Genomic DNA, 27775 nt, shown 5'->3' on the forward strand with positions numbered 1-27775 from the left:
GAGAAATAGGACAAGAAAGAAGAATTAGAGAAGAAATGTTTATAGCTTACATTTACAGAAGACAGGAAATATCACTACTTTTTTTCTGGTGAGAAACTATTCAGTCACACAGGTGATGTGAGAAAACTCAATCCTCGGTAGTTTAAACTGCATTCATAAAAAAATCAAAATGTTTTCTAAATTTAAGCCAGCCCACCAAATACACTGGTACAAATTCATTCCTAAACATTAATTTATGGAATTGTGTGTATGGACTAACTAGTATGAAGTTCATTGTATATATTTAATTTAACAAAAAATAAGCTTACATGATAATTTATAATCCTCAGTATTAAAGACAAAATTAAAATTATTTTTATGTGATTTTTTTAAGGTGGGGGCTGTAACAATAATGGGTCATTTAAAAAAAATTCTGCTAACCCCTACTACTAATATGTTATCTTTATTTGTCCCAGCACAAGATATATATATTCTCTAACAGAATGGTTATACCACTGCAACTTGTAAACAAATATCACATAATCAGCTGAGAAGAAACAAGTTTAGATTTAGATTTCCTGCCAATAAAACAGTTTGTAGTTTTGGAGGTGCTAATAGAAATCTGCAGCCATGGGTCTTTTATGCATATCTTGGTTCTTGTAAGTCACATTTTTAAAAGTGGTTGTTGAGCCTCTGTACAGTGGATTTGTTTCCTAAAAAGAAAAACCAAACCAAAACAAACAAACAAACAAAAACATATTAAATGGGAGTCACACAATGTTTGTATAGAAGTAATTTATCTTTGATGACTTTAGAATAGCTTTTGGTAGCTCACTTGTGCTCCGAGCCACTGAAATTCAGACTGATTTGAATTCAGGCAGCACAAACCAGCCTGGGCTCAGGAACACTCTTCACATCAGCCTGCCAGATTAAAGTAATGCACATCATCAAACAATACCTCATCAAATGTGTACCATAAAATTTGTGCATCACATCTGGCAGTTAGACAATTACAAAACCACAGAGAGTGTCTCAGCAGTTAGGTGTGACTTGTCATGGTGCTCTTGTCAAATGCAGTGCCTGCTGTGTGCTGGGAGAAGGGCAAGTCTCACCTGAGCTTTTCATCCTGGCCTCTCACCAATCACTTCCTATCCTTTCCTCTTGTGACAGAAAATTAAAATGCTTCTATCAACTGTATCCTTCCCTTCCATCTTAGCATACCTAGTTGTCCTGAAGAATCAAGAAAACATTCTCAGGTGGCCTTGCCTGTAAATTAGTGATTTTTCCCAGGTCAAAAGCTGAAAGGCTGACAGTGCCCATTCTTGGAACAAGTTGCAATCACAGGACTTTGTAGGAGACTGGAGTTGTGTGAACACATTGTCTGTCCTCCTGACACCCGCCAGAACTGCTTACTCAACATGCTTTTTTTGAAAAGATCCTCAGAAGCCCTAAAGCTTTTGCAAAAGAGCAAAAAAGGGCGGAAAAGAAAGAAGAAAAGGGAACATGTGGTGTAAGCTTACATTAGGTGCCCAGAGCTATAGATAGAAAACAAGGCCTGGATTTCTCTGTCCTTTCCTTTACATTTGGGACAGTTCCATTCACTTCTGCTCAGTGGGAGTGGGCTTGGATCATGACAGAGGCCAGGAACAACCTCCCTTTCCTAAACAGCTCTGTTTCTGGGCAGAGGGATAATCATGGATATCACCTTGGATGATCATACAGGCAGACAACAGCATTGTTAGGATTAATGGAAGACTGGCTACTAATTAAAAACTATTAATAAAAAAAACAGTTATCTACACATTCTTACATGTGGAAGAAATTAGATGAAACACTAGATAATTTTAATCCATTAAAGAATCATTATTTTACTTCATAGAATAGTAAATGTGGTGAAAACCTACCAGCAAAATCTATCCATTTAAAATAACAAAATCAAGACTCAGAATTTTAGAGGCAGTTGTGTATCATGTAACCACACTAAATAACCTTGTATAAAATCAATGTATTTCACATACCGTTTGCCATTTAACTTTTGATTTTTCTGCTTCAAATTTGGCCACCTCTTTTCGGTCTTGAAGTGACACCAGTAATTTCCATATGCAAAGTAAAACAATGCCAATGAGAAGGATAGCAAGGGTGACACCCACCACTATCATTGGGATATTTGGATGCTGTGCACAGTCTGTGGAAACAAAAACAGTTATGACTGTGGATAACCAATCAATACATTTTAGGCAATTAAAAACAGTCAAGAGATGTGCTGAGATTCTCATTTGCCATGAGCTGGGCACGCTTTTTCCTTCAAGTTCATGTTATTTTTCTCCTGTTAGCTTCCTAAAGGGTTTATGAAACCAGCTGAAAAATATTGCATTAAAATGTTTTAAAAATTATTTGCTAACTTATTCCTCTGTTTTTTTTTACCATTACAATTAGCAGCTGCTGGATACAGACACAGATTCTGAAGAGAAAAGTCAGAAAATTGATTTTTAGATCTGTTTCAATATAATCATAAAAAAGGGGACTGAATTGACAAAATTATGCATTTTACAATGTTATGGCTGGAGCTCTAGTTCAATTAACTGATATTCTGTGGGTTTCAGAAGAAAATATTCTAGTGATATCTATGTCAGGGTAAAAACACTAATGATATTGATAAAACAGAGGAAACTGCATTACTCCCATGAAAACAATAAGGGAAAAAATTCCATCAGATTTGTTGAAAATATTGGACTGGGCAACTGGAAGGAATTTTGCATTTCAAGTTCTGCAATAAATTTTACAATAAAATATTTCAGAGGGTCAGAATTAAAACTGAAATTTTTGTTTCACCAAAACCTGAAGAAGTTTGATTGTTTTCATATTAGAAAGTACTGTCCATGAATGTTGTGAACACTAATATTTTTTTAAAAGTATGGTTTCAGAACATTAAAAAATTCATTTCAGTCTGGCTTGTCTTCCATGATTGCATTTTACGTTCTGTTTTTGCTTGATGGCCTCAGTTAATTAAATCTGAGGGGCCCTGGTTTGAGCACCAGGCTGGTGTTCTGGCTACTGGTGCCATATTGACTTCAGTTCCATTAATGAAATTGTATTTCTTGAGAATTTCTTAAGGTCTCATCCCAGTTCACATTTTAAGGTCCAGGAGCAGAGCAGGAGATGACAGTGAAACTGGTAATTGTAGTATTGTGGGAGGGCCACTACAGAGAGGTCAATGAACCCATAGAGGTCAACAAAAAGAAGATATTTCTTCTTCTTCTTCTTTTTTTTTTTTTTTTTTTTTTGGTCAAATCTACTTAAAATCCATAATAAACTATTGAATAAAGATAAAATCTTACCTTTAAATTCTTGAATCTTAGGGATTTAGGGATATAGTTTAAGAGGTGTGCTTTTTTGGTACTACCTTTGTTACAAGCACCTTTGTATATATAATTTCAAAGTGAATTATAGTTTTATCACATAATGCAAATTATGTTTGGTGTCATCCTCTTTGAACTGCACAAGCTGTTGAAAAAATTATTTTATTCTTGCAGCCCAAAGATCATTCTGACCATTTTTCATGAAGGCTAAGTATTTCAAGTATTTATGTCACCATTGCATTAAATAAGTACTTGAAGAGCTCTTCGGCTGGGCAGAGAAGAGCTACAAACACAAGGAGGAGATGTGCTGCTTCAAAGAGCTCTGCTGCTAGATGGCTAACCTTGTCTGTGGTTTTAAATCAGATTTTACCCACAAAAATCAATATTCACTGCTTACCTTTCCGTTCTATGCTGTGAATGACTGTCCTTCCCTGTTCATCCACAGACAGTAGAAATGTGGTTATACATTCATTTTCCCCCTGCAAAGAGCAGGAAATGGATTTATCCTCTGAATAATCTGCAGAGGGAAGGAAAAAAAAAATCATCAGATCAAATGAAATTTAACCTTTACTAATCAGAGAGACTGCTGGCAGCCCTGTCTGCAGATAGTAAAGAGTGAAAGACAAAAGCAAAAATACTCTCAGAATTTCTACTTAATTTAATGGCTTTTCTTCCAATCCCAAATTTGTTTAGTTTCTGATTTTTCACTTATATTTTCAAAGAACTGATCTAGATGTTGTCAATCTGCACTGACCATCTACTGCACCTTGACACTTTAGTGTACTGTGAATTTCAATGAATTGGAAGCACTCCCAAAACTCTTAACTGGCAGCTGTCTAGGAAATGCAATAGCCCAAATGATGGAACAAAGTAACCAGTGGAACAAAGTACGTTCCTTTGGTTTGCAGCTACTCCTGTCACCTGTAGATCATGTTTCAGAAGCAGATACACATACATCAAGCAGCTGTGGGTGTTGCTAAAAGGGCTGCCATTCATTTCCTCAAAGGTCACTGTGTGTCCAGTACTGTTACAAGAGTAAATAAAGATTAGGAACAGAAAACTGCCATTCTGAGATTTTTGTAACAGGATTCTGGATGAAGCAAATAAAGTGACCTGAGATGGCAGTCTGACACCATTTATTCATCCCTCCACTTACTGTTGATTGCAGAAAAATATAATCCATTTTTTCCTTCCAGGTTATTCCTAACTGGGGAGCTGAGAAAGATTAATTCAAAGGGAACAGAGAGACAGAATGAAGCTGGCTTTGAGAGACAATATATAGCAAATAAGCAATCAAAAAGTGAGAGTACAAGCACAGAGCCAGAAATGTCATAATTTGGAGTGTAACTATAATATAATATTTTGAGAGATAAAAATACTTCATACCAGTGTGCAATAATATCTCTGGGGCTGAATGTTTATGTTTCCATGTAGTCCATTATTTGAGATATCACTGGAAATCTAGGTATACTTTTCAATATATTTTAGTCAAACTTCATAGGATTTATTTTTTAGAAAAAAAAAAAGAGATTTCTTTAAAATAATTATCACTGACCATTATTTTCTATCCATTCAAAACTCTTAATAAAATTTCATAAGCATTTGTGCTAAAAATCTTAAAGTCCTCAAACTTTAATATGAAGAGTAATTGAATAGAAATCAGACAAGAATACAGCATTTTAAAGAAATCTACACTACATTAAAAAAACATGCTTGCTCCATTTTTTCTTCCCTGTATTGCTTATTATTATAAGGTTTGGTCTTACAGAAATTACTATTAAACACCACAGAAAATATGGAACTATTGACTACCTTTTCTCTGCTTGTTAGAAAAAGAGAACCCTAGCTGGTTGGATTTTAATGGAAACCTGCTTTTGATTTGAGCCTTGTGTTTAACCTGTTGCTGGCCCTTGTGTTATCTACCAAGGGAACAGGCAGCCTAGACCAGCTGATTTAACAAGATTTGATTTTGTTAGAAAGGCCATGAACTGCAGACTTATGGCTCTTGTTGGCATGTCACAGTTCCACCAACACTGTCAAAAGTTTTGCAATGTTTGTACTTTCCCAACTCTTTCAAGCAAGGAGACTCAAAATACTAACTTGCTTACCAAGAGGAAAAAAAAGGATAAGGAGAGTTGTTGGCTATCCTGAAAATGGAGAAAAACTTGCAAGCATATACCAAATATCATCCAGAAGCCAGTAACTGCACATAGATTAGTTATTTTTACATGGTAATTTTTTGTTTAATGTCATAATTTGAAAGCAAGGGAAGCAGAATAATGATTATGTGCAATGATGTAGAAATGAAAGCAAAAATGCCAGTTCATGCTATTCAGAATTCAGGTTATGGTTAGCATTTTCATTTCTCTGATGTTATTTTTATAATGAGGGATCACTAAAGAGAGACTATTGCATATGTTATTTGCAATTCATCAGCATAAAAATTTGCTTAGGTAGGTAAGTTCCTGTAATTTACATCTGGGTAATTTTCTGCATTCTGTAATGAATTGTCAGACTCTTCTGCAGCCTAATTCTGGTAATTTATATTGTATTTGAAGTAACTGGAGTCACACTGGAGGACAAATTGGGTAACAGTGGCAAGCAGGAGACTCAAAGCATGAAAGACTGTTTCTTAGCAGATACATTTATAAAAGATTCAACAACAAAAATGTTGACTGTAAATTTAAATGTCATTATGCCTGGTCGTATTTGCCTTTTCCTCAGCAAAATGTTTTTTTTCAGCAGAGTTCACCTCACTCTGACTCAGAGCAGTCCTGACAGAGGTTCAGTCAGCCTCCAGTGCCCACTTTGCTGCTGCACTGGGAATTTGTGAGGTGTCAGCACTATGGGGTAGGAAAAACTTGGGTTCTCCAAGGAAGGTATAACTGTCCCTGCTGGGCTTGTGGCAGGAGCAGTGTGGTGCCCTGTGGCTGGGGTGCTGGCAGGAGATATCTTTTAGGAATTTTGGTTCCTCTTGAGTACTGAGAAGAGCAACAAGAGCTCCTCCTACACCTATGTGGCAAAGGGGAAATTAGCCTAATTTAAATGTTCAAGTATTGGGAGTGAAGAAAAATAGAAAGTTGGAAGTGGTGCCTGCTGTGGAGGTAAGCCCAGCAGATGTGAAGCCATCAGCACCTGCAGAGCTGCTGGACACCCCAAGCCCTGGGAGAATCCTGGGCTGACCTGACCTGCTGGTGGGGAGCAGGAGAAGCCCCTGGCAAACCCAGAACCAAAGCAGGGAGGTGAAAGGCATGACTCAGGGCACTCCCAGGAAACAGAAAAATGTAAAGCCCATGCTTTTTTGTTGCTTCACACTTCCAGTCATTGTGTTGCAACATCCATGTGCAAAAGAGAAACAAAATTTTTGAAGTGGTGATGTTTTATTTAACCTAGAGCTTTTACTTTTTTCTTCCCCCAAAAGTCCTGAAGCATTAAAGAAATTAAAATATAAACCAGAAAAAGGTATACTACCCCATGCAGTTGTTCAATATGTGGTGTGCTAGTTATACCACATTCAGATTGGGAGTTTTTATTCAGATATTAGTTTTTATTCAATGATTCTATTTTAGCTATTGTTTTAAAGGTTATTTTTTTTTCTTTCAGGACTTCTTGATGAGGCTACCCAAGAATTTCAGATGAAACAGTTTGCAACAGCCGCTATTTTTTTTTTTTTTTTGAGGCATCTGGATGGGACCATGAAGGTTGCAGTAACTACTGCAAATACATTTTAAATCTGAAATAGTAGCTGACTTTAACTGCTGTAAATAAATTTTAAATCTAAAGAGGTCCCAATCAGGGAAGCACAGAACATGAAAAAAAGGAAATATGCAGAAATAGGAGATGATATTGTCATGTTCATATTCCTGTGACCTCTATTATGAACAGAACCATATAAATGGCTGTTTCTGCTCTTGATTAGCATTCATTATATTTAAAAGTATAATGGTTTTTATATTCCTAGCTACAAATATCTTCCATCTTACAAAAGCAACCTGAAGACTTTACCAACTGAAGAGATACAAGTGCTTATATGTCTTTTAAGCCTGTAAAGGCTTTTATATTTATAAATTTATACTGAAGTATTGTCATTAAAAACAAAAGGTGTAACCTTGCTGGAAGGATATACATCGGTGACATTTCTGCATGCTCACAGCTCTGGATAGGCTTCCAAGAGCTTGCAGATACAAACCTTAGACATGCACACATGGATGAATGAGGATTCATCCTCATTCTTACATTTATCTTATTTGATGCTTATGGCTACATCTGTGATGTGGATATAACTAGCCTATGTCCTGCCTTACTTAAAAATTGCCTGTGCCATAGGGCTGGGACTAGAATTGCCACTAGAGGCTGCCTGCTGAGCAGGCACCTTCCTTTAAAGGAAAAAAAAAAATGTGCTTTTTTGATTTAAAGGTTTGTTTTAGTTATTTTTGATTGTGGTGGGGCTTGTTGGGTTTTTTCCTGATAGTACTATTTTACTCAAGATCAATTCCTATTCCAGAAATTTCCATCGATGCAGAGCGCTTTTGAATTAAAGCAAAGAGCTGAAAGATGCTCCTGGCCTTTTAGAATAGAAGAAATGTCTTTGCCACTGGTTAAAGGGCTGTGTTTAATCACCAGCTGTAATCAAGAATCTGCCTAAGGACTGGAGTTGCGTTTTGCATTTGTAAGACTGAAGAAGCCCTGCTGGAACTCATGGTACAGGCATAACTTAAACTCAGGAGCTTTCATCACTGATTTGCAGGGACTGGTATCTATGAAATTCTGTACTTTCCTGCATAAACTACTTAGAATGATCCAGTGAGTTAATTACCTGGAAGGGTTACACCAGCCCTGTTCTGCATTTCCTACTTGCCTCAGAAGAGCCATAGGCAGACAGTAATCCCCTTATCAACCATAACATAATTCCACAACAGAAAAACAAGGCTACTTTCAAATATAAAATTACTGAAAATGGAACCTCCTGCTAATCACTCACACACAAGAAAGGAAGATAGAGTATACCAACCCTTTGCCACACTGACAGTTGCATCAACCAATTTGCATTTTTCACTGCAATCTCCCAGTGACTTGTCATCAGAAGCCAAGTGACATTCTACACAGCTCCTGTGGAAAATAATTCAGCAGCTCATCAATCTCTGCCTGCCACAAAGCAACATTACAAAAGCCAGTATATATGCTTCTGCATTTTAAAAAGCAGCTAAATAAAAGGTCTTCTGCTATGGATACAGTTCTCAGGAATATGATAGGTACTGCCACAAAAAAAAAAAAAAAAAAAAAAAAAATCCTAACAAAACCAAAGAAGAAAAAAATCCCACCTGAATAAAGGTATTGTGGATAAGCTGTCTTGTCTCTATTCTCTCCCAGTTTGTTAGCTACCAGACAGAATCCCAGGCAACATTATTCATGTAGGTCTATCAGACATGTGGTTACTCACATGTAATATTCCTCTTCAAAAATTAAAAAAATAAATATTCTGAACACTAAATATTCTCACCCTACATACCAGCTGAAGGAATGCCTATCAGATGAACAATATCTGAAACTGACTTCAAAGAGATCAAGCTGAGGCACCTACGATGAGTTTGCCTTTGTTGCAAGTCTATTGAATAATGCATTAAAACACTTTCCAGGTGTCTCAACAGTTGTCTCTTGAATATGGTTACTTGACTCAGGAATTACTCAGATCCTATTTATACTGATGAAACTTATAGGAAAATTATTTTTTATTCAGTGGTGGAATGATTGAAATACTCTTTTAAAACACAGAGTCTAGACCAATTCCTTTAGAAATCTCCCTGTAAATTCAATGAGGATTTTAATAAATCCAAGGTTTACAAATAGAAAATAAAATAACAAACAAAATTCATACATGAACATTTCTGATGGAAAATATGTTCGTTAATTTTTCACAGATAGTTTCAGCCAAATTGAGTGGCTGAGACTCTGAGAAGCAGCCTGAAGGACTGACTTCATTAAAAAAAAAAAGAGAAAGAAAGAAGAGGAGAGAAGAGGTGAGGAAAAAGAAAAGGATAAAAGAAAAAGGAGGACTTCAACAAAACATAAAAAAAACCCCTGGCTATCTCCTGTTGCATTGAGTTACATATATCCATGGGAATAAGCTGAGGCTGCTGAGTTTATCTTCAGGGCATGGAGGTGACCTTATCCCTTGCTCTGGAAATGGTGAATAGTAAAAGTGAGTGGGTAATGGGATAGCCTCTATCTCATGGAGATAAATTCAGTGCTGATGGTGTTTTTGTCATATTCACCACGTTTCTCATGCTACACTATCTTTCTCAGCTGCCTTGCCATTGACCTCCACCCCCTGGTCTTTTAGCTCTCTCAGTTACCCTACCAGGTATTCCCAGTGTTCTCTCTCTCTTGGCTTTTTGTGCCCTGCATTTCAGCAAGGGAAGACACTGAAACAGAAAGAAAAGATCCAACACTGCATACAATATACATGTTTAAATGGGTTAATGTAATGCCTATTATGTAACCTTATATTTCTTATTCTTTGCCAGATTGGGCAGAGCAAAGCAGCAGCATTGTCCTTTTTGTTTAGAGCAGTTGCATGCAGAAATTCTCTTTGAACATACTGAGAGGCTCAGTTTTCTTAGGGCAAATTTAGCACTAACAGAAAGAGATTGATGAATTAATCACATTATAGAATAGCTTTTCACTCAGCTACACTGTAGACTGCAATGACAGGTATGAAAATACAGTGTTGGAGAGAAATGGGTCTCAACTCTGAATAAGGAGACAAGACATCGTCATGAACCATGCAACCTAAACTGCTCAGAACTCAGAAAACAAAGCCAGAGTCATTAATAATGTGTGTTCTGTGAAGTCTAATCCAACTGCTCGCTTAATTTCTGCTGAAGATTGCTCCATTTGGACTGTAGCCCTACAAGAGCTCATGCAATACAAGCATGAGCAAAGGTGTACTTAGAGTGGTCATCTTCACAACCTGTGTATTTTTGGTTGCTTTTCCTGTCATGCACCATAGCAGACACCTTGCATCACAGCAGGAAAGCTGCATAAATTGAGTATGCTCAGTGGACAGAAGACATTTCACCATTTACAATCAATATACCATCATCTTATACATGACCTACAGCTACCCAGTTATTCATTCCCAGACTATTATCTAGTTTATTATAGTTACACCTTTTAATTTAGCCAAGCTTAACTGAATTTGGACTATGAATTTGGGAATGTGTGAAGCTTGAGTGTACAACACGACCTTACTTATTCACATGTATAAGAATGGTAATACAAATGCCAAATTTTTCTGTGAGGCCATAAAAGTGTCAGATAAGACCACCATCCTGATTAGTTGTACAGCCAGGGACAGCAATGAAAGCGTAAAGTTTTACCTGTTCTGCTTGCATGCAGCTGACTTAATTGTTTCACATAAAGTCCTTTTGTACAAGAGTAATGATCATGTATGGTTGATATAAGAGTTGTGACTACCCACCTCAAAGGACAAAGAAGCTCTTGGGCTCTGGTCTGTAAATCCAGTTTACAGACATGGCAGTAAACACACTGCTGAGGCAGTATAAGAAACAGATACCTGGATGACATAAACATCAGAGGTTTAAAGCCACCACATTACCATCTGGAGCTGCAGGGGTCACCGCAGAGAGGGCATTTTTCACATGTTTGGCCCGAAGCCCCTGGATGGGTGCAAGCACATGTCCCACAGATGCATTCACCTCTCCCACTGCACAGTGTCCCATCCTCAGCAATGCAGGTGCTGGTATCAGTTGTGCAATTACAGTATTCACCAGTCCATCCACTGTAGCACCTGCACTCCCCACAGTCACAGTCACCATTGCCTGGAAAAACATTTATTATACTTTAAATCAGTCACTAATAATTAAAAAAGAATCTGAAGAATGATTTTAAAGTTATTCTATTTAACAGAAAATATTTTGCTGTCTCCAACTCTTCTTCCTAACATCTTTCTTTCTCTCCCAGAATCTTATATTTTAAGTCAGAGGATCAGATTTTTGCTTATCCTGGCTGTAAGCCAGCACAGCTCCATTCTCTTACTGGAGTCCTCAGTGTAGATCTCGTCTCCTGGCAGTGCACGACCTAATTTGTAAATACTTCCAATTTATAATGGCATAGCTGAAGCTATTTTTCAGCCTAAAGACCATTCATAACTAGTAATTCTTTATCCTGAGTTGACTGTGACGGGACACATGATGCAAACACGAGGGCCGTACCCGCGCACTGCAGGCCGCGGTGCCTGACGCAGGAGAAGTCGTTGCACTCGCAGCGGGGCCCGTAGACCTTCCCGTAGGGGGACGGGTGGCACAGGCACTGCCCGCAGAGGCAGTCGCCTCTCCCGCTGCAGGAGCTGTGCTCGGCCGGGCCCCTGCAGGAGCTGGCACCGAGGGAGCTCTCGTGGCACTCGCAGCGCGGCCCCACGTAGCCGGGGCTGCACACGCACACCCCGCACTCCAGGGAGCCTTTGCCTTGGCTGCACTTCGGGCTCTTCTTCTCGGCCTTGGCCTGGCAGTTACAGCTGCAGAGGGGATGAATTTCCATCTCCAGCATGTCGCTGAGCCCCACAGGTTTTATCTTGATAAGCCTTCTGGGTTTGTCACAAGAAGCGAGACTAACAGTCACATTGAAAGAGACCTGGAAGAGAGAATGGGGCTGCTGGGAGCACAGAGAACTCTGCAAGGTGCTTGGGAAGCGCATGCAGAGGACAGAGCAAGAGGGTCATAGATACTGACTGCTTTTTGGTGACTTGTCTGGAGGAAGATCATTTAATAAAGAGCAAACTCTAACTTGCTGTCCTAAATTATATGAACTTCATGTCTTTGGGGAATACGTTCTTCACTTACCGTATCTCCCACTTTCACATGAGAGCATTTCCTCTGATGTGGAAAAAAGGTCCCATTGTTACAGATGGCTGTGAAGGAGAGATTGAGCCCTTCTGTCTCTCCCAGGATCTCCAATTCAACCTCAGACCTCAGCTCCTTCAAGGAAAAAAATGTGAGATGAATGGAGTGATAACACAGCCGTGTGCTGCCACTGCTCCACCTCTGTGAAATGTGGACCGTAATTTATCCTGACTTACACAGGAGCACACTCATGCTTCGGCACTTTGTTTACAGAGCTCTCTGTTGCACGAAAAAGGGGGAACAAGCAAAATAATGCAAATGCCAGCAGACCCAGCTTTCAGTGGAAAGTAATGGTGGTATCACTTTAATATCTGCTATCACAGGGCTAATTTCCTGCCCTTCCAGGAGAACAAATTAAATGTTTTATTAAATCACCTTTCATAACTCTGCTGACTGATGTAGGTTTTAGGTCTGGACTTTCTGAGAAGTGGATTTGCATCCCTGATTGTATTGCTAGGTCTGGGCTTTTCCTGATTAGCCAAACTGTGTCAATATTGCTCCCTCCCTTCCTTTCTTCTTACAATGGAAATTCCTGCTTCATGAGTTGTTTGTGCTATTTTAACCTGTATTCAACAACATCCCCATTATTTAAATCAATTTGTCAATCAAACTTCCATTTTGTGAGTCACAAACTGGCTTTCTGAAATTGCTCATACTAGGTTATCTACATTTTAAGTCTTTAAAATATTTTATAGCAGCTTTGCTTACATAACCTTAATACAAAGCCTGTCACAGGCCATGGGGAAATTCCCTATGATTTCATTAGTCTGTTAATCCAGTAAATGGAATTTTTCAAAAGTACCTCAGCAACTGCTGAGAAAACATCTCACTGACTTGACTTTGTGCTCATGGAAGTTTAATTGCTTGCAAAATACCCCCTGCTATTCAATCAGAGCACAGAGAACTTGCCGACCTTACTTCAGTGAGTCATTCTACTCAAGGTAGCAGGATGACTCAATGGAGTAAAGGTCTGGTGGGGTAAATCAAAGTAAAAATATAATAGGTAGAAACCTGCATAAACAACTCCCTGTCCTATGTACATGTTGTGGATTCCTAGGAAATTTGTCTTAAGGTTATAAAATCACGCCCTGGGCATCAGGTTTGTCATCCTGGTAACTTTGGATATGCCCAAATTTCCATTTTCCTTTGATTGTAGTTAGGTGCTTGTGTCACTATTGAAACAATGCAGAGTTGTCAATAATAATTTGTTTGGCCTCTCCCAAAAGGACCCAAACCAGAAAATCTCTGGGTAAAGCTGTGACTGTGGGCATGTGCTTATATTGCAGGATGTATGACTAGTAGTCCCTCTTCCACTAGCTGCAAAATTACAAGGTACAAACAGAGTGCAACTGTGAGAGAAAATTAAATGCTGCTGAACTCCAGATTGTAATATTTTTAATTTTGGAGTCTGTATTGGGTCATTTGAATGTACCTTGCTGATGTGAGAGATCAAGTTATGCAGCTTACAGCACTGAAAAGAAACACAAACTGTGATAAATTCAAGGTTTTTAGGTCCTAATATATATGAGTACTTCTAGTGATGTCTTAAAGCTACTAAGCTATCTAGCCATAGCTTGAGGACAAATATCAGACAGTTAATAGCAAATAGCAGCTTTAAGCCATTCACAGAGAAACATTTGTGGTTGAAAATTTTTCTGAATGGAACAACAGATGAAGAACTGCTAAATACTTGTGCCCTTGTGTTGCCAGTCCTTTCTAATACATTATTTCTTTGTTCTCATTTTTGTGTAAGTGCAGGGATTAAAACCTGGGGGAAAAAAGGTAATTTTTCTGAAATTTTAAATTCTTGGAATGGCTTTAATCAAATGGCCTGCTATCTGTCATAAAGCATTTTAGCCTACAGCTCTGCAACACAAAGTTGTGCAGAATTCAATGCTAAACAAAGCAGGCAGAAATATGCTTACAGAAGAAAATGAACCATACTTGGAAAGAACATAGAACTTCTTACAACAAATATTTTGACAGCTCAGACTTTCTTAACTTGCCTACTTCCTCTCTGAAGCTTTTATATGGCAACACATGGTGAATGGCATTAGCAAATCTTGTGTTTGCACAGCAAGTAAACACTCAAAAATACTTTAAAAGTGTTAAAAGATTTAGCCTAACTCTACTTCCAGGGGGCAAAAAGTTATTTATTCCTTTTCTTGTGAGTGGAGAAATAAAGACACAGGGCATTGAATTACACTTCTGAGAGTATAATGAAAAGTTTCTAACAAAAGTAGCATTAGTTCTGCTTTGCATGTGATTTTCAACTGTACGTCTTCTGTCATTTCCTTCTTCACAAACGAAAAAAATTCAGATACCTTTACTCCTGTCAAATAAAGGGGTTTATAGTGTTTCCTTCTTGGAAGATTTTTCAATCACAAAACAATAAGATTGTTAACCTTTAAGGTTAAGTGTAATAAAATGGACTTTAGGAAATTTTGAGTGTGACATGTTGCTACTTGCACACTTCTTACATCTTGAAAGAAACGTAGGCTTTTAAGAACGTACGTGCAGCTCTGGTGTGTGGTCCAGACATGCTGTGCCTGGATGAGGTTGTGACAAGTCATGGCCCAAAGGCAGGAGCACCATTCCTGCAGTCACCTCCCTGCACTGCTGCGGGGCAGCAAGCACAGAGCTCAGAGCTCCTCCAAACCATGCCCATGGAACAGATGAGAACAGAACCAGCCAAAACAGCTCAGGAGATGCATCGTGGGCACCACTGCCAGCTCTGGGGCCTGCTCTGCTCAAAGCATGCAGCAGCTAAAAAGCCAACAGAACCAGGAGGCTGAGCACAAGGCAGAGGACGTGACTGTGCCTTTGTAGAAACCTTAGTGTGGTCTCACTGTGTACTGCAAGCTCTGGTGGGCTCCACGCCTCAGGAGCACTCATGAGAGTCAGGCAGGGTAAAGAGATAGATAAAATTACCAAGGGGATGGAGCAGCCAAGGAGAGACTTAAAAGACTCTAATTTGGAGAGAAGATTGCTGTGTGGAAGGTGTCTCAGTGACACAATAAAATGAAATTATGAAGACACAAAGATAAGGTGAATGCAGAGCTGTTATTCACAACAGAGCTGTTATTCTCTGATGGATTGTATGTTCCACAACTCAGGAACTAAGGTGCATTCAGAAGAAAATGTAAAGCATTAGAAGTAGGTTAAATAGGAATAAGAAAACTGTGCCTTGACACAGTGGAACTGAACCTCTTATTGTCATAGAAGGCAACAGAAGCCAAAGACAAAAATATCAGGCTCAAAAAGGAGTGTAGGGAAAAAAATCATGGGTCATAGAAACATAAGCAGATGTTAAGGAGAGGAGGCAAAGATTCACTTCCTCACATTTTCAATATTCCAGTGAGGCAACTTATGTTACAGCAAAAGCACCAGGACACAGCACTGGGACAATTTTTTGTGTTTTTTCCATTACTTACTGACAACAAAATGGTATTTTAGCTATTAAATGTAGGAACCTGTGTCTATACATTAGACTGCCAGCTTGCAGAAATGCTGATAGGAACCAGATGTGACTAGCAGCAGACTGGAGTCCAGGAGTGAAATTCTACTGCCACTCAAAATTTAGCAATCTTTGCTCATAAGAAAATTTCCTCATCTTTATTTATTACAATTTGTATACTCCCAAGATTAACCCTGAAGTTCTCTCCTCATATAATTTTTCATAAAATGGAAAAACTCGTGGTATTTTGCATTCATTTAAGTAAGTCATAATTCAGCAATTGTATTGCCTTCATTGCTTTTGTAAGAGTTAGAAGAATTTGGTTTCCTTCCTATCACTGAGACCAAAGTAATTTTGTCACAGTAATGACTATCTTATTCAGGTGATAGAAAGAAGAGCAGAAAAAAAAGTAAGAAAATAAACAGAAGCTATTTGCAAAGGGGCATTTGTCATTGTAGACAACTGGTAGAGCAAGTTTTTAATAAAAATGGGCTGAGACAGAACAGAGAAATCTATGAAGTATCAGTGTATTTGTAAATGGATGTATCTGTGCAGAGATCTGTACAGCTCCTCTGACAGGATGCATTTTACAAACAAAGCTCTCAAGAGCAGTGCTGTATTTATGTTCTTGACATAATTAAAATATTTCTTTGTATCACTTAAACAAACCTGTTCAAGTCCTGGCATTACCTAAACAAACCTCTGTTGGCTCCTGTATTGCTCTTTTTGAAAACCTCCAAACAGACTCACAGAGGCAGCATCAAATTGCTAAAGCAGAGAAGAGCACTTAGCACAGAATAGTGTTTTTTCCCCCAGATATTCTTGCAAAGCAGCTATTTGTCTGCTCTGGTGGCAGCTACCAAAAGGGAGAGACGTGAGTCCCTGTTGAGATGTGGAACTGAGAGACCTGAATATTAAGGAAGCATTAAGAGTAGGTGTAAAATACAAGAATATGAAGAAGGCAATGCAGATGACACACTGATATAAATTCAGCATTCCAGCAGAACTAAGGATTGACAGAAGGTGATAGGAATTTTGTTTCTGTGCTTACTTAATCCTCAGAGTGAACACTTTTCCTGTTAAGGTCAGCACTTAGCATAAAAAATTATATCATCATTCAGTTTCATAAAAGGAATCAGTTCATAAAAGGAATCAAAGACACATCTTTTTACCAAACTGCAAACCAAAGTCAAACATGTAAACATGAAGGAAGAAGCTGCATTGTACCCATCTTACCTGATATGCAGCAATGATCAACTGGAGAATATTTCCAGAATCCTTCTGTAGTCGTCCAACGGTAGCACCAGGAATAAGCTTTGCATAATTCTGGAAATATAAAAAATGAATTTAAAGCACAACAAAAGTCTAGGTGACAAGGAGCTACCATCTAATAAAACCCCAAACCCATGCAAAGAAAAAAACAAACAACAAAACCACACACACAAAAAAAACCCAACCAAACAAACAAACCAACAAACCAAAAAAAAAAAAACCAAAAAAAAAAACAAACAAAAATGAAGGTGCTGACAACAAAATCAAGTAGATTGAAGCCAAGTGAAATAAATAACACTAACATTTTCAAGGATTCTTGAAGTCTCCATTGCACGTGTCTTAATGAAAATGTCAGATGGAGAAGAACTGGTTTCATTTAAAATTCATTGAACATATATTTTTAAATCACCTCTGTGTGACTGAAAGTTTGATGCTATAGTATCCTTCAAGTTCTAATTTTTCAAATTTAGAGGGAAAATATGTTTAATCAACAGTTGTACTTCTTTTTAACAAAAATATCCAGAAACAGATTCAGCTGCTCTTCTGTTGTTGCACTGCTCAAGTGTCTTGGACCCTACATTCAGCAATCAGCCACTTTTTTATCTTTGCACATGTATCTCAGAGCTCTTTAGCTCTGATGGATTGTATGTTGAATTTCTGTGAATAATACAGTACCAATTTAGCAATTTATTTCAGTGATAAGTTCTCTTTTTACATTAAATTGCATGGTGACACTAACACAATAACTGACAGCTAAATTTTAAATATTGTAATGAAAAATTGCTTTACCTAATTGTTAACTCCATGAACTTTACTTGCTTTAACCCATGCCTTTGGAAAACAATGTATTCATCTTTTTTAAAAAAGCATTGTAGCACTAGTTTTCCTTTACACATTATCATATTGATGTTATTTTAAATAAAAGGAAAATTTCCAGAGAACTATTAATAAACATTGGTAATTTGATACTCTTATATCCTTCTTATCCTTCCTATCTCCAAAAGCTCTGTGATTATTTTATGTATTATGAATGGAATAGTTATCATTCATTAGATTCCTAGTGCTATTGTAAATCAGTGGGATTAACTGCATTTTATGTTACAGCTGGTGATTTTGCATTCCTGACTCCTCCTGTGATTAGTGCCCTCTCAAGGATTCTTGGAATATTGAAACTCTGTGTTTTGTACATGTGGACCTTCTGAGAGAAAAAGATTACAAACCTGGAATTTAAAATAGAGTCCCCTTTAATCTGTGGTATGCAAAACAAACAGCAGGGATATGCTGCTCTGAACACTTTGGTTGATCTCTCCTTTAGGAAAAAAAATTTTCCGCATGGTGACACAAGGATGGTATTTCAAGCCCAGGCCAAGTGTGTGTCTCCAGTCCATTGGTTAAACCTCTCCTCTTAGCAAATATTTCTGTTCAACCATTGCCAAGGTGAGGCAAATGGATGCTTTTGGGGTGCTGCTATAGCAAAACGTCCAAAGGATATAACGGAATTCAGTCCTTTGGCAAATATTCATTAAGAGGTGAACTGCCACTTTATAGGGATACTCTAATTCATGTAAAATAAATTTGACAATTGGGTATTTGAGTTTAGTGGAGTTATGTCTGTATTTTAGCAGTGTAAATGATATAAGAATTTTCATCATAAATAGTGTGCCATGCCAAATATATAAAAATAATTTGAAATTCCGTATGAGTGTGGAGAATATTTTTAGTTCAATTTTCAGCAGTGCAATACAGCCTAAAACCCTAATTTTCAACCTATTTCTCCTGTGATATAAAAAGAAATAATTCATCCAAAAAAGAAATGCTGCATAGTCAGGACTGAAGATGGAGTCTTTTCCTTATCTAACTTTGAATACATTTTAAAATAATTTTGCTTGAAAACAAGTAAAAGCAGCAAGAGTAGCAGCTACTTCATGAAACCTTAAAGACCGGTGTTTTCTTTTGTACCAAAATAGGCTTTGTTAAAATATAATTATTATTGCCATATTCACAGATGCTTTTTGAGTGAACAGTTTTTATAGAATGAAATCATCCCCTGATGCTTTGGCAAGACTCAGCTGAGACTAATGATTTTAGAAGTTAGACATACATTAATGTATTATAAAATACCTTTTTTAAAAAAATCCTTTTAAAAATTAATCTCCAATTATCAGGGCTCAGTGTAAAGAATTTTCTCTCTTCTGCATCTGATCTAACTAACCTCTTGAGGTTATTGTGCAGTAGCTTTTTAGGTGCATGGAAAGTTGAAAAGCAACACCAGCTCTGTTACAAGCATAGGTGTTCTGTGCTTCTGCCACCCCTAAGATTTGTGTTAGATAATAATACACATGTAAGTGGATAAAACGAAAATTCAGTTGAAGAGGATCAAAAATACTACATGACTGAATTATCTTGGGCTAAATTGTTGGGGATTATGCAGGGCTAGAAATATGAAGTATATATTTGACAGTCTGAACACTGCACTTAAGACTAATGGAATCTATCAAGTCTATTTAAAGAGGTGCTTTTTAAGTCCTCACAGTAATTTTAATGTAAGCTTGTCCCTGAGAACTCAATTATAAATAGCAATAGTCAGTATTGGTATCTGATGTAATTAGAAGCTGAGTTCAAGTAGATTTGAGATGTTTGAGATATTTGGGGAGAATCTTTCCACCTCAAGGATAAATGGAAGGGTTTTTTGAGGGAAACTACATAATCTCCACCACTGAAGCTTTTCAAGAGAAGTGAAACACCAAAACTTTTCAAGTTTAGAGCACTCTGCCACCACCTCCAGGCTACCTGAGCAGGGACCTTACCACAAGAATAATTCACATTGTCTTGCTTTGTTCTTTTTACATTCTTAAGCAGAGATCCTGGTTATTTACATTTATATTACAAATTTGCATCACAGGGATGAAAACATGGCAGTATTTATTTCCCTGTTTTCACACACTACATAGACCCTTTAAAGGTAATTGTTGTTTGGAAAAACTGCACTGTGACACTTTTAGAATTCAGTCCTTAGTACTAGAATTACTGTATCAGCTGTGAAAAAAGGTGAACTTTAAAACAAACATTGCCAAACTGGACATTTTAGTTTGCTCACCTCATATAAGTGAACTTGCTCATTTGTTACAGCAAAAATTAAAAGAACATTGTTTTGCACGAGTTTGTCAATTAATTGTCCAATTGTTGGATACTCCTGCAAACAAACAAAAGAGAGGCAGATAAATCAGTTTCTTATGTGCTTTCAGTTCTTGTCTCCCATGAAAGACACATTCAAGTGATCATAATGAACACTTTGTTCTCTGTGTAGTATAAACTTTAATTAGGAATACACGTATACAAAATAAAAAATAGCACATATAATTTCCTCATGTTGTTTTTAAAGAAATCCCTCTGTGAAAGTACAGAGCCAGATTCCATAGTGGGGGCTTTGGCTCAGTAGCATCTGTGTTATATATACATATTTAATCCAAAGAGCTACACTGCACCAGAGCAAAGGTATTTGTCCTACAATGAACACCATAGTGTGTACATTCAGTGTTTTTGAACACTGAATCTTAAACTGGTAAGTTCTCATACAGGAACAGTGTCCTCCAAATTCCTGAACTGGTCCTGAATTCACACCCTTTCAGGGAACATAATTAATGCAAATTTCGCCTTCCCTGCAGAAGGAAATACTATTAGTGTAATTACTCTAATAATACTACTAGTCTAACTCCATGTGCTTTCCTGTTGTAGAAATTGTATTTTTTCTTTTTTTTTTCTTAGTTATAATCTATCCTGATTCAATATAAACACACTGTTCTCTCTTTACTGAAACATCCAGTTACAAATAAAATAGATTACATTAAATATCTGGATTCCCTGGCTTTTACACATTTCAGTGCTAAAAGTGTAATTCACTATTTTTCTAAGTTGTTTGTGTTAGTCTTTACATTTCCAGAATATGAGAGCGTACAAAATTTGTAGATAATTACCTGAACAGTTGACATGGAATATTCATTATTGTGGTCCAAATGACAGTTCCCATCATTAGGAATAACAATCCCTGCCAGTTTACTGTCCATCCCAAAATGGGAATCAGCATCACTCACAAACACCAGCAAATGTAGAGAATCATTCCTCCAGCCAATTTTTTCCTGTAATTTAAAACACATTAGTTTAGCAAGCCATATTGCATCACAACATAGAAAATCAGCAAAATATTTGGAGAATGGCATCTCAAAATGAATGAGTTGTATCATTCTCAAGGAATTATCACAGGCAACACATCTCCTAAAAGATAATGTTCATTCCATTGTCTTTGGCTAACATTTTGTTTCCCCATCCCTATGTTTAATAACACGAGTTGGCCATGTTCATGTCAATCTGCTTACTACTCTAAACATAGTTAATAAAAAATATTTAAACGGAAAAACAGACACTAATTATACTGATATTTGGGCTTATTTGTCCATGGCAATTAAAAGGAAACTTAGACAAAAATATTGCAATATGCATGTTTTACTTGTACAGCCAAAAGTATTTTCACACAAATTTAATGAGGCTCTTGGTTTGTGTTAAAATTTTTTGAAAAAGAATCTGTCGTTTTGAAATACCAACATATAAAACTAGAAGAGATAATATATGAAATAATATTATACCTAGGAATCTCAATTACCTTGCAAACTGCTGCCTGCATGATTGCATCAAATCCTCCCTCTGGAGTGTCTATATTAGCAGAAATTCGCTGTCCTTTCACAATTTCATTGAATTTTTTAGCATCATTTGTTAGGGGCAAAACATTTTTATATCCAAAGGTGGGTAAGCACTCGTATGGTACGCTTCTGCAAGAAAAATGAAACAACTTATGGATAAAAGAGAGTGAAAAATCACTGGAATGGCTGCTTCAGAGGGCTGCCTGGATTAGTTTTGGTCTTGTCTCCTGTCTGTGCCTGAGCAGAATTAGTGAAAAACCTAAGATAATTAAAGAGCATTCAGTCTCTTGGGCAATGGAAAAAATCTGCAGAAAGGTTGGGAAATGCCTCCTAGAGCAGAGTAATTCTGTCAGTTACCAACGTGCAGCCCTTGCCATGCCTCCTGCTGTGCCTTGATCTCATATTTAGAATCATATTGGGATCTGTAGCTCCTTAATGGCACTCAGAGACAACCACCAGCTGCAGTCCTGCTCCAGGTTGCAGAGTCCAGCTTCTCCCCTGCACAGGTTAGCTGGGAGCTAGGGCAGCCAGAGGCTGGGGAGATTGATAGACCTTAAGGGGGAAAAAAAGCAGGAGAACAGCACTGATGGCTAAATGAAACTGGTATTCTCTGTTGGGTTTGAGTTTGCAACTCCTTAGTATAATTCATAAAATTATTTTAGATATATATATTCACTAGAAAATGAAAGAAATTAAAGAAAAAATACAAAACTACATGCCACATACCTTTTTGTTAACATATTGAGCACATTTGTAACGAGCAGCAAACGCTATAAAGCAGACTCACTCACTCCCAGATTCCTCTATCCTAATAACTTAAGATTCAACAGAATGATGATCAGAAGGTGAAAAAGAGAACCAAACTCTTGTTCCACAAACGGACTCATTTGCAGCTGGAAGAGGGGAGAGTTTCCAGGGAAGCCGCTGAAATTAATTTTAGCCTAAAGATTATGATAGTGTTGGCATGCAAACAGATGTTGGGACTTCCCCTGCCTACCTGCAAGGGTTCTTTATTTCTGCAGCTGTAGTTTTGATAAATGGTGAAACTGGTTTTTCAACAAAAGATCCAAACCCCAGTCTAAAGTTGCTTGTCAGTTTTGACATCTCTTTGGAAAGTGTTGAACCCAGTTCTTTGATTGTATTCAGATCATCATCCATGGAAGCTGAAAGATCCATGAGGTAGTAGAGATCAATTGGATAATCTTCAGTCTGGCGAACCTTGATCTGTATTGTTTCTGCATGTCCTGTTAAGGTCAGGGGAAAGTGGAACACATATCATCACTTCTGTGCAGAAAACATGAGCAATGCCAATTTCTGCATAGACCTAATATGGTGACAATTATCTGGTATTTTAAACCACCAGTAGCATTTGCAAAAATATTTCAAAGATTCTCAACAAAAAAATCTCAAATAAGGGTCTAAAAGATTAAAAATAGTTCTAATGTTTGGGGTGTTTTTAAAACAGCTCTTCAGTAACACCATAACCACAGAATTATAACTAATTGCTATAATTTGAAAAAAATATGAAAACATCTCTTCAACAGTATGCAGCTTTAGGAAATTTAGATATGAAGCTAATTACAACTAGAGGTAGCACTTTGGGGTCCTATCATATCCTTTAAAAATTTAAACAAAGTCAGAGTGTACACAGAGATTTTATTCTCAGTTCCAACACTATGACCTGACCTAACTAGATGTCTCTTGCTTTTTTTCATTCCAAATTTTCTCCAGGAAAAATTCAAATCTGAGGGACCCCAAGGTGGGTCTGGAATGCTACCATAAATGTCACTGCTTGCTAGACCAGCAGGGGAGAGGCACAGAGCTTGGCTGGGGAGGAGCCAGGGGCTTTCATTCTCTCCCTGCCACCTCACTGGCAAGAGAAGAGAGGAACTAAACATATATATCCTTTTTTTTATGATGTACCCAGCACTTCTGAAAATATTCTGAACGCAGTTGAACCTAGTTGTCATGTGATGAGTCAACAGATAATTTTGGACTCAACACAGGTTTTCATCTTTATTCTGTCAAGATATTTTTGAGATTGCTCAATCTTAAGAAGCTTCAGTTTATCACACTGTCTGAAATGAACCTATGAGCTGTGACTTACCTGGTCGCAGCCTCAGAGTTAATTTCTGGGGAGAAATCTGTGTGACATCAGAACTGGTCTTCTGGGATGATGCAGTTAGGGGATCATTTCTGTGAATTTCTACTTCTGAAATGGGGAACTCAATGAAATTCAGCTGGCATCCTTTGGACAAAAGATTTTCCAGGGTATCACACCTCCCATGAATTCCAGATGAGTCTGTGTAATTCTAATGCAATTGGGAGAAGGAAGGGATGAGTTAAATGTTTTTGCTGACTAGCCACATGCACCTGCCCACAAAAGGTCAGTCCAACTCAGGGAATAGAAACAAAGGTCCAAGTTTGTGCAAATTAGTGCAGAACTAGATATAGGTGGCACAGAAACCCAAATTTGCCCTTCATGGGTCATGTCACACAGGTGTATAATTAATGTAACTTACACCGACTTGTTATCCTGGGAGAAACTGCTCTATTGTTGGGGAATGGGAATTGTGCCACTCACTGCATTTGGCTTCTCACAGCACTGGGAATGATAACACAAAACCCCTCTGAGCCACTGGTTTTTCTGTCACAGAATTGTGCCACACATGCATCAGTCTTTCCTATACAGTTTAGAACTGCTGATTGAAGCACGCTATTTAATAAAATAAGAGGTCTTGCTGATAATAAACTCCTGGACTACTCGTGACAAACAGATTGTGGATACCCAGTGTTTACTGTTTCTTTTTTTCTGACCTACACTTTCTCCTCATTTAAGCTGTTCACTGAAGCAGGCATCAAGTCCTTGTTCCTCTGCCTGGTGCCCAGCAATGACCACAGCCTGTCCCCAGTGTTCCTCAGCACCAGTGGTGCTCCCGGCATCCCACATCTAAATTCAGCCCAGCATCTTCCTTGACCTTCTACCAGACAGAGGAAATCAAAAGCCTATAAATATCAATTGTATATCTCAAAGTTTATTGTCATTACTCAGTTCAAAGCATTGATATGCATTCCTTTCCACAGCACTGCTACAGGGTAGGTACTAACCTCACATGGTGCTGAAGTTAATGGTTACTTTTACAAAGAGGTTTCTGTGCCTTATTACCTTATTTCTGTGCCTTATTTCCCAGAGTTTTGTCTAGAGTCAAGATTCTCAAGATCAGTCAGCTGTCTCCTGGAAACTGCTCTGGCCTGCAAGACCTTTTGACCAAAGCCTGGGCAATGTCTGGCAGAATCAGATCTGAAACATTAAATTTCTGGTGGATAGTCATGGGCCCATACCATGCATCTGCTCTTTTCTCCTAGGTCTGGGCAAGCAACCCATGGATCAGCCATTAAGCCACAAATATTCTCTGAATTCAGTTGCTGAAAAACTTTCCATGCAAAACAAAACAAATTTACTTTAAACCTACTAAAAACAGACCTATGACCCTTTTTTTCCCACCAAAATATCACCCTTCATGCCTGAAAATTTTCAGGCATCTTATATATTTTGGTGGAAGTGTTGAGGCACCTGTTGGGAACAGTGGTTTATTATTCTCCAGCCTGAACCAGATGCCTTTGCTCAGGCAAAACTCACCCACTGCTTCTTGAATACAGCACACATAAATTACACGTACCATTATAAACCTTTCACAGGGAGATCCATATCGTCTCCTTTAGTTACACAGTTTGTAACTTTTCAAAATGTGTGAAGAGACAACCTCATATTTCAAATACAATTACAAAGTGTGTTCTTATCCTACAGAAAACAGTGGTTTCCTTAGAGGTGCTTTTGTATGCTTGGATACTAAAGCTCCTATGCCTTTTGCATGCTTTATGTGCTGTTTTCTAACAAAGAAATGAATGAGCTTATGAACAAAGAAGAAAAAGCATGTTTACTACAGTGAACTTTTCAATAGTTCCACAGGGTTTTTTTTTGGTTTGGTTTTGGGTTTTTTTGAATCAATAAATTATATTGGGCTCTTTTTTCTCTGAAAATACATGGCAGTAGTCAAAATTATGGGATCCAATTTCAACAAAATCCTGTTTTATAGTACAGATATAAAAACAACTGCAAACACACTAATGTGGGGTCTTTTTGACCTCAATGGTTAATATATTTTGCAAATTGCAAAATATATATTTTTAGAATTTTTAAATGAAATGCAGTTTTTTCTTTCTGAGCTATTTCATAAAGAGTGTTTTAGTCCCATACTGTGTCATTTTGCTATACACAAAAACAATAAAAGCTGTTAGCAGCAAAGGTGCAATCCAGAAACAAAAATGAAAAATACTTTATTTCTCTAGCATTTCTGTCAAGTTTCTGTTGCAATAGCTGACTATCTTGTTAATGATGATGAACTAAGAGCTAGAATATTTATTGTGAAGTGGGGAGATTTTATTTAGCACCATTTACAGAAGAAAGTTTTAAAAGCAGAAATGTGAAGTCACTTCCCCAGGGTTGCACTGAAAATCTGAAACAAAGCCATAAGAAACAAATCCAGATATACTTTTTAAGTTAAATGCTTTAGCCAAAACATATCTATATCATATGAATTATAAATCCGACATTATTGTCATACTTAAAATTAATCACAGTTTTATAATTTCTATATGGAAGTTCTACATCTGCAAACTTTTATACTCTTGATACCTGCAAACCTTCTGCTTGCACTGTCTGGCTTGGCATGTAATCTGTCAGATACAGTTTGGCCTCTGACTTTGTGTCTGGTGCTTCATCATCAGTGCTGGGGGTGAGTCAGCCCTTGAGCTGACGACCTGAGACCCCCTAATAACATTTCTATTTCTGCCTTAGATTTGAAAGGTTGATGTTTTCGTGGGTTTTTTCAAACAAGAAAACAAACAAATAAACAATCATCCTAACAACCATACTGTGAATAACAGACCATGGAGAGTAGATTAAATTCCACTTCTGCTCCCCAAGAAGGCTTCACTAAGCACTGCATGCATTACAAAACCCTGGGCTGACCCAATTAAGTCAATACTTCATCACTTGGAGTGACTACAAAGACTTAAGTCTTACTTTGAATTTTTTTTTTTTATCACTCTACCTCTTGCAAACACCAAGCGCAGTGTGGTCCGGAAAGCAAACAATCTTCACAAGTCACTGTGCTTTCCTGAGAACAGGTCCCTGAATTTAAATCCAAGAAGATAAAAGACTGTTAATAATATGCTGAATCATTCAATTTATGAAGAAACATGCCATCTAGAGAATGTGGGTGGTGAAAAATACACATATATAGCCATATTTAGGATTACTGATAAAATTTCTTCTTAACAGTAGTTCTATTGGTAAAAGATTAACTCTACAATAAAGATTAAAGCCTTAGAATTGCTGGCAATTAACATACCTCCTTTTGCATGCTTTATGGGTGGCATTCACTTAGAACATGTTACCTTGTTCCCTCCAGTGCACCTGAGAGAGTGTTACATGTATTTCTGGTATGGTGTAGGTAAGTCATTTCCCACATAACCAGGGATATTAAAAGAACAGATTTATGCTCACTCTCTATGCTTAATATTGCTTCACTCAGCTCCGTAGATGCTTGATATGATTTTTCTCCATTGTGTAACTACCAGAGAAATACTCAGCCATATGTATAATATGAAAGATTCTTAACAGATCAAACTGTGATTAGTGAAAATGAAATTGCTCAAATGTCTATCTCTTTCAAACCTGTTGCGCTATATAATGACCACCAAATTGTAGATGAATTGGCAATGCAGCCCTACAGCAGTCTATCCAAAAAAGGTCATTAAATAGAAAGATTAAATACAGAAGGCAGAGAGCTATTTCGTGTCAACTTCAAGCAAGAAACAATGCAAAATGATTTTGAAATTGATCTCCCTGCCCCTGAGCCTTACCTTGCACATAGTTATTTCTTAGCAGGAATAGGAAACAGAGGCAAAGCAATTCAATCCCCATTCGTTTTCAGTGCTGGCTGCATGACAAAAAAATATTAGCTTGTTAATTATCGTCTGCATGAAGGTAGAATGTCGTAAAAAGCATGCATTCCCGAAGGGTATGTT

At 37.6% G+C, this 27775-nt stretch overlaps 1 protein-coding gene across 3 annotated transcripts; it reads right to left on the reverse strand.

Moving 5' to 3' along the window:
* Window positions 1-454: 454 nt before the first annotated feature.
* On the reverse strand, window positions 455-27671 carry ITGB6 (integrin subunit beta 6). Of its 3 annotated transcripts, XM_021526336.2 has the most exons (15): window positions 27611-27671; window positions 26797-26876; window positions 23790-23994; window positions 22680-22926; window positions 21646-21811; window positions 20963-21124; window positions 20086-20181; window positions 16953-17042; window positions 12200-12334; window positions 11573-11990; window positions 10957-11179; window positions 8350-8447; window positions 3736-3855; window positions 1998-2164; window positions 455-692 (listed from the first exon to the last, which is right to left on the reverse strand). In XM_021526336.2, exons 1-15 carry the CDS (start codon window positions 27669-27671, stop codon window positions 591-593), a joined length of 2370 nt encoding a protein of 789 aa, XP_021382011.1. In that variant the 3' UTR covers window positions 455-590. The 3 variants fall into 3 exon arrangements, with proteins under 3 accessions (XP_021382011.1, XP_021382013.1, XP_021382012.1); XM_021526338.1 differs by lacking the exons at window positions 23790-23994; window positions 26797-26876; XM_021526337.2 differs by lacking the exons at window positions 8350-8447; window positions 10957-11179.
* Window positions 27672-27775: the final 104 nt, after the last annotated feature.

Source organism: Lonchura striata, chromosome 8, assembly GCF_046129695.1.
Source record: "Lonchura striata isolate bLonStr1 chromosome 8, bLonStr1.mat, whole genome shotgun sequence".
NCBI classification, from domain to species: Eukaryota; Metazoa; Chordata; class Aves; order Passeriformes; family Estrildidae; genus Lonchura; species Lonchura striata.

Bases quoted from the DNA above. Each gene is read 5' to 3' on its own strand.
- ITGB6 (XM_021526336.2), bottom strand. From the start codon at position 27,671: ATGGGGATTGAATTGCTTTGCCTCTGTTTCCTATTCCTGCTAAGAAAT. The intron at 11,180-11,572 runs GTACGGCCCTCG...ATGTTTTTCCAG, and splicing joins CCGCGGCCTGCAGTGCGCGG to GCAATGGTGACTGTGACTGT. The intron at 693-1,997 runs GTATGTGAAATA...TTTTCTTTTTAG, and splicing joins CAAAAGTTAAATGGCAAACG to GAAACAAATCCACTGTACAG.